The following is a 7,337-nucleotide window of genomic DNA, read 5'->3' on the forward strand; positions in this document are numbered from 1 at the left end:
GGATGCGAAGAAATCGCTTTGTCCCCCGGACCCCCGGCGCCTCTCCACCTGGGCGGAGGGCGCACGGCGGGCGGGCGCGCCGCGGCTCCGGCGTCCAGACAAAGGGTCTCCCGAGCCGGGGGCGGGGGCGGGTCGGCCGCGGGCTGGAAGGGCGGCCCTCAGCCCCGGGCCTCGGCCCGCCGGGCCGCGTCGGGGCGCAGGCACGGGAGGAAGCTGGACGCGCCGCTGTGGCTCGCTGTCTGTGCGCGCGCGCCCGGCGGGTCCGTCCCGCGGCCCGGGCGGCGTTACCGCTTCTTCTTCTGCTTCAGGGACTTCCTGCGCTTCAGGATCATCTCGTAGAGCTTGTCCATGCCCTCGGTGAGGCCCTCGCCGATGATGGCGCACGCCGGCTGGACGTGGTAGGTGGTGGCCGGGATGAGCTCGTGCAGCGCCAGCTGCTTCTCGATCTCGGCCACGGGCAGCGACTTGGGGAGGTCCTGTTTGTTGGCGATGACCAGCAGCGGCGTGCCCTGGTTCTCGGCGAACTTGGTCACCTTGTGCAGCTCGGTCTTGGCCTCCTCCAGCCGGTCCACGTCCACCGAGTCCACCACGTAGATGATGCCGTCCGTGCAGCGGCTGTAGGACTTCCAGAGCGGCCGCAGCTTCTCCTGGCCGCCCACGTCCCAGAAGTGGCAGCTGATGCCCTTGGCCGTGCCGTTGCTCAGCTTGATCTTCTCCGTGTTGAAGCCGATGGTGGGCACGGTGTTCACGAACTCGTTGAACTTGAGCCGGTACAGCACCGTGGTCTTGCCGGCCGAGTCCAAACCCAGCATGACGATGTGCAGCGACTGGAAGGCCGAGATGTTGGAGGAGATGTTGCCCATGGCTCCTGGCTGCGGCGGGAGGGCGCCGCCCCCCTCCACCCGCCAGCAGTCACGGCCGCGCCCGCGCGGTCCGGCCCGGCCTCGGCGACCCCGGGGCGTCCGGCTCGGCGCGCTCACGCCCGCCGGCCCGGCTAGGCGCCCGCAGGCATCGCGCCTCCGCGCGCCCGCAGCTTTGTCTCGGCCGCGCCGCGCCCCCGGCGCCGGGGCTCGATGCTCGCGCCGGCGCCCGCTCCGGCCCGGCGCGCTCGGCAGCTCCCTCCGGCCGCGCCCCCGCGCTCCGGCCGCCGCTCCGTTCTGCGCTGCCCGGCCGGCCGGCTCCGGGCTGCCGGCGCCCGGCGCTCGCCTGCGGCCTTGGGCGGCGCCGCGGGGGCCGCTCCCACTCCCGCTTCCCGGGGCGCGCCTCGGAGGCGCAGGCGGGGCGCGGGCTTCCCCGGGTGTCGCTGCCGCCAGTCGCCTGGCCGTCCCCGCAGTCCCCGAGCCGCCGCCGCCGCCAGCCCGCTGCGGCCGAGGGCGCCGGCTCCGCCCCACGCGCGCCCCGCCCCGCGCGCCCCGCCCCGCGCCCCGCCCCGCCCGCGCGCGGAGCCCGGCGCGTCCTCCCCGCCCGCGGTTTTCGCGCGCTTCGCTGGCTTCCACCGGCCTCCGCGCGCAGACAATGGGCTCCGAGCCGGCGCTTCCCCGCAGCCGCCCACGCGTCTCGGGAAACCGCGCTCCCGGCCCCGCCGCGCTCCGAGCCCGCGCGCCGCAGCCGGCTGAAGCCAGGAAGGGCAGCACCCGGCGGCGGTGAGGGCGGCGGGGTCAGGGCTCCCGGCGCTTGGAGAAGAGCCAGGGGGGCGCTGGCCTCGCTGGGCCCCGAGGCGGCCCGGTTCCCACCCAGCCTCGCGCCCCTGTCTGCCCTGCGTGGCGCTGCCGAGCCCCCCAGGGCCCCCTCCTGGCCACCTTGGCCAGACCGGTCCCCAGGAGGCCCGGCGTTTCCGGGGTGGGGGAGGGGTGGGAATGGAGCCCTACCTGCATGGGTAGCTCAGAGGATCCCCTTTCCTAGGCACCCCCCCCCCCGTGGTTGCCCTATTTTGTTCCGAGGGGTGGGGGTGGGGGGCTGTGCTGACATCCTAAGGTGAGCACCCCTGTCGCGTTCTTTGGGCGCTGAGGAACCACCTGCCTGCGCGCCAGGGGCTCCAGGCGCACCAGGGGCTGAGACACTTGGCCGGGAATGGCTGGGGCGGGGTGGCACCAGGGTTCCAAGCACTGGGTCCCCTGGGTTCCCGCTCCTGTCAACCCGATCCAGCAGCGCCTTCTGATTAACAGAGCCAAGTGCGTGGGAGGAAGTGGAGTACCTGTGGCTCCCACGTGGCTGGAGTGGGGACAGCCAGGGGCCGGTGTGGCTGCAGCTATGGCTTCAAGGGACAGCAAATGTGGGCCCAGGATAAAGGCCGAAGGAACTGAAGACGCCGGTCACCAGTGGGCGAACCCCACATTGGCAGAAATTCGCGTTTCCTTCCCGGCTGCGATAGAATGCATGTGGGTTGGTGCCGAAATGCCAGGGAAGGCAACGGAAGCCGGGCCCCATCCTGGCCGTCCCCATGGTGTCAGTGGCCCTGGAAGTCACTCAGCTGCCCAGTGGGTCCCTGGACAGGACGGGTAGACCCTGGGCCCTGTCACTTGGCCACAGGCGACCCGGGCGCAGACCGCCCAGGATTGGGTCCGGGACCCCCCATGGCTACCGAGAGGGGCGGCCGTGATGTACAGTGGCCTAGTGTTTGCAGGGGGCTGTCCACACCTCCAGCAGCTTTAACCCATTCTAGGTTCCGCTGGATACCTAAGCCGACGTAATGGCTGTTACTCTGTCGTTTAGGGAAGAAGGACAAGGAGAAAAGCTCTGCACTCACACATGTTCGGTACAGATGAAAAGACATTTATTTTCAAGTGTTTTTAATCCAAGGTAGTTGAATCCACAGGCGCAGAACCAACTGGTGAACACAGCAAAGTGTATTTACTCCAAGGGCCGAGGGCCTGCGTGCTGTCTTTCCCACTCAACTCGACCAAAACACGAGTTTGTTTGTTTTAGTTGATTTGAAAGGCTGAGATAGACAACAATGACACAGATCTTCCATCTGCTGGTTCACTCCCCAAATGGCTGCAGCAGCCCGGGCTGGGCCAGAGCAAAGCTGGGAGCCTGGAGCTCCATCTGGGTCTCCCCACGTGGGTGTCAGGGACCCCGCTGATTGAACAGGCACCTGCTGCCTCCCAGGGCGTGCATCACCCCCAGGAAGCTGGCCTTGGGAGCGGAGCCAGGGCTCAAGCCCAGGAACGCTGACAGGGGACGTGGCCAGCCTGACTGGAGAGCTGCACTGGGCGCCTGCCCGCTGCACACCATTTTAACTCGGGAATCAGGTGGTAAGCGGCCTGAGTTACATCGCAGGGGACAGAGCTGCCTCAGAGGGCGCTGGACGGAAGTGCAGACATCCGAAGACGTTCAGGAGAAGGCTGGCTGTAGGTGCCCAGAAGAGGCCTCTAGAGCAGGTCTCTCCAGCTCTCCTTGCCCTCTATGTTGAGTCTTTACACCCCCTGCAGCCCTGCACTCACATCCTTGGTTTAGATCCTAGAAAGAAAAAGGCAAATCTCTTTCCCGGCAGAAGCCTGTGCATGCCTCCCACCTCCCGTTGGCCCTGCAGGCTGCACCTGAGTCGGGCACTTCAGGGCAGGAAGAGAGAACCAGCGGAGTGACGTATCCTGGGAGCTGACACTGGCCAGGAGGGCTGGTTTTAGGAAGTGGGTCTGTCACCAAGAGGGCAGACCCATAGTGAGTAAATGACGTCATTTTGGATCTCAGGAACCCTGGGTAGACAGGATTGTGTGTTTTCGAAGTGATTTTCTTTTCTCTCTTTGAGGCCTGCCCCATAATAACCACCTTCCCAGGCGACTGTTTCGTCTCTCTCCTCTCTGTCAGACGGGGCTGAGGCCGGGCAGCAGCCCAAGACGAGACCTGGGCATTTGGAAAAGGGTCACGAGTGACCACTCCCAGAAGCCCTGCCTTTTGCTTTAGGGGTAGCAGGCGGGAAATCGCGCAGGCAGCGATCTGATGTGTTTTCTCTGTGCTGTACTGATTGCTACCAACGGCCTGGCCGACTCTGGTTGCACCCCCACTTGCCGCACTCCCGCGGTGTTCAGCGGTACTGGGCTGTCTGTTGTCCGGCAGAAAAGCAGGTTAATAGACGTTAATAGAACCTTCCAGGACAGAGCCATTCAGCGGCAACTCGCCGGGACTGAACAGCAGAACTCTGCATTCTCATTTTACTCACCAGGTGACGTCTGCATTTCACAGTTGATCGCTCAACCTCTAACACAGAAAAATGTCGCTGGGTGGAGTCAACTTGTAACTTTCCTTCAGATGTGGATTTCGGTTGAAAAACACTGGGCTTGTGCAAAGGAAGTTGCGTTCGCCACCTGTGGCAGACGGGCAAGGCACAGATGGAGCCCGGCCACGGAGTGGGCATGTGTGGCAGCTGGTGGCCTGGGCCGCGTGGACACTGCCCATTTCCCCGACCCTGATCCAGCCTCTTGCAGCCCCTATGCACCGTTCCTGGAGCACCCGTCTCCGCCACGCGTGGTGGCTGTGAAGATGAAATGACACACAAAGCGCTCTGGCCCACGCCCAGCACACAGGAGGTGCCTAATCAATGTTAGCTCTGACGGCTGCAGGGACCCAGGTATATGCTGCACACACCATTAGACAGCCATGGCCGCCTGATTGGCGCCTTTTGCATGAGAGGGGACAAGGGCAGCAGTGTGTCCTTTCATCCATGCTAATTACAACAGGCTGATGCTTGGACAGAGGTGTGCACCCGGGTCCTCAGAGAGCCCTCCCCTTCCTCCTGCGTGCAGTGACTTCACGGATGGAGTCCCTCGGGCAGTCGCTGTCATTGATCCTGCACCATTCTCTTAGTTTTCCCTTTATGGATTGGAGTCAAATGCATCACCGAGCAACATGGCTTCCTGGTGCCTCTGGTGAACAGGGGAGGGAATGCACGGGAGTGCAGCCGAGACAGGGACATGCCGTGGTGAGCATCCCACTCCCCCGGGGCCCGTGAGCCAGGGTGAAGGCTGGAACACAGACGGGTGTGCCGGCACGCATGCGTGTGTGTAAGCATAGGAATATGTGCGCGTGTTTGCCCTGCAAACCGGCCCTGCAAAGCTGGCTTCCGATTCACCGGCCTGGTGCCTAGCTGTCACAGGCCAGGAGTGCCCTCTACTGAGCCGCGCGTGTATTAGGTTAAGGCTCCTGAGGACGCGCATTGGCCTGGTGCTTTGTGTTCAACCCGCATTTACTGAATGAACCAACGGCTAAATGAAACAGAGGAACGGCCAGGAGCCCACGGTGGCCTCCGTGTGGGGCTCAGCGCTTGGAGGTGTTAAATCCAGATGCTGCGTGGATCTGGTCTGTGGGAGCCAGGAGAACAGGGGCTTGTTGGCCGGGAGAGGGGCTGGGGGAGTGTTGCAAGGAGAGCCAGGCTCACGAATGGATGGAAGAGGTCGGAAAACAGCATCCAGGAAGCCTCACGAGGCTGGAGAGCGGAAGAAACCAATTTCTGCTTCTAGTCCAGTGGGCAGGGGTGAGCAGCCACACACGGAAGAGGCTGGCGGCAGTGGCTGAAGCCCGGCAGTCCGGAAGGATGCTCTCTGGTGGGAGGGGTTTCTTAGATACTTCCAGAAGCCCATGCTGGTGTCAGGCCAGTGGTGTCCACACCACCGCACACGCGCCGTCCCCCAGTCCAATGCCGGCATCAGTTGCTAATGTAGGCAACTGGAAGACTCCACGCCAAGGCAAACTTTGTGGGCACAGCCGTGGATTTGGGGTGGGGAGGCAGATACGAGTCTGTGATGCTTGTCTGATGTGCTTCACTTACGTGGCCTAAAACCTGGAAATAAGAAGAACCCCCTACTACGATGCATATTCGAGAGTGTGATGTTAATGGGGAAAAAAGTCGGAGAGCCTCATTTTCCATTGTTGCTGGGCTGAAGCCGTTCAGGTTCTCATTTGCCAGAGATCCGCTACTACTAGGCATTTTGTGTCGCTGTTGCTATTCCAATGATCAGTGTCTAGTCTACGCCTGAGATAGCTCTGAAGGTTTAGAAGCCATCCACTTTCCTATCAATATTACGTTAAGATATGAGTCCTACGTCAGGTTGTTGTGAGTCTCCCGAGTACTGGAATTTCATCTGTCATCAAGTGCAAGTTTTCCGAGGACGTGGGACCCCGAACTTCAGACCTGGCGAGGTGGCAGCAAAGGTCTATCAGCGCCACATCTTCGCGGTGGACAAGGCAGGAAAGCTTGGTATGCAAAAGTCATGTCTGAGGCCTCTGGTGATTCAGTCGCCGTAATGAAATTTCTACTCCGATAGCTACAGTGAAGGGAAAAAAAAAAAAAAAACAAAAACGAGGGACAATAAATATCAAGAGTGATTCGAGAACCGCCCCATGAACCCAAAAGCGTCCGAGGGAGCTTGGATGCCCTCCCCGGGCCCTGCTCCGCAGGTGCACTGGGATGCCTATTATGTTCACTTAATGAAAGCCCGGTTGGCTGGGCCCGGGAGGGACGCGAACAGTGGAGCTTTTGTGCCTCCGTCCTGCCCTCCCAGCCCCTTCCCTGCAGAGAAGGAGTGCAAGTGTGCGGCCAGCTCTCCCTCTGTGGCTGCTCAGGGGCCTCCGCCCTACTCGAAGAGCAGTTGGCTTCTGTGGCGCTGCCCCTGTGGACAGGGCTCAGGGCCTCACTGCTTGCTTTTTTGGCGCAGTGGCCACTCAGCCTGACTATTTCCTCCTGGGCGTTACACCTTCCTGGTGTCACCTGATGCTCCGCGCCACTTACCGTGAACAATCCTCCTTGCCCTCTTGCCCCTGCCCCCACCCCCTCTCCCGAAACTGCTTTCCTAGTGTCCAAAGGCCTTTTGTCCCACCTCACCTGGCCTGGCAGCCAACCTCTTAAAACTCTTCCCTAGGAAAACCACAGGCCTGGCTGGCTGTGCCTTGTGTACTCTGGACTGCTCTGATGTGTGCACGGCGATGCTTGCTGGCTCAGGGACATGCCCCGCACCCAGGCCTGTACACACACACACACACACATCTGCAGGGCTGCTCCGCCCTCCACCTCCCTGATGTGTGTGTGGCGATGCTCCCCCTGCCCAGGCCTGCACACACACACACACATCTGCAGGGCCGCTCCGCCCTCCACCTCCCTGATGTGTGCGTGGCGATGCTCACAGGCTCAGGGACATGCCCCCTGTCCAGGCCTGCACACACACACATCTACAGGGCCGCTCCGCCCTCCAGCTCCCTGACCAGGACTGTCAGACTTCGCGAGTCTCCTGAGCCATCACACCACGCTGGTGGCCCCTGTGTTTGGTCTCGGACATTCCTGTCCTGTCTCTCAGTGGTTAGCCCTGTCTCTCTTGATTCTCCAAACTCCATCGCTTTAGAGGTCC

At 62.4% G+C, this 7,337-nt stretch overlaps 1 protein-coding gene across 1 annotated transcript; it reads right to left on the reverse strand.

Moving 5' to 3' along the window:
* Positions 1-231: 231 nt before the first annotated feature.
* Positions 232-906, reverse strand: ARL4C (ADP ribosylation factor like GTPase 4C). Its single transcript, XM_062202532.1, has one exon. It carries the CDS (start codon positions 861-863, stop codon positions 285-287), a length of 579 nt encoding a protein of 192 aa, XP_062058516.1. The 5' UTR covers positions 864-906; the 3' UTR covers positions 232-284.
* Between the last annotated feature and the right edge of the window lie 6,431 nt (positions 907-7,337).

The sequence above is a fragment of the Lepus europaeus genome, chromosome 1, assembly GCF_033115175.1.
Source record: "Lepus europaeus isolate LE1 chromosome 1, mLepTim1.pri, whole genome shotgun sequence".
NCBI lineage: Eukaryota > Metazoa > Chordata > Mammalia > Lagomorpha > Leporidae > Lepus > Lepus europaeus.

Excerpts from the sequence above, each read along its gene's own strand:
- ARL4C (XM_062202532.1), bottom strand. The coding sequence starts at position 863 with ATGGGCAACATCTCCTCCAACATCTCGGCCTTCCAGTCGCTGCACATC.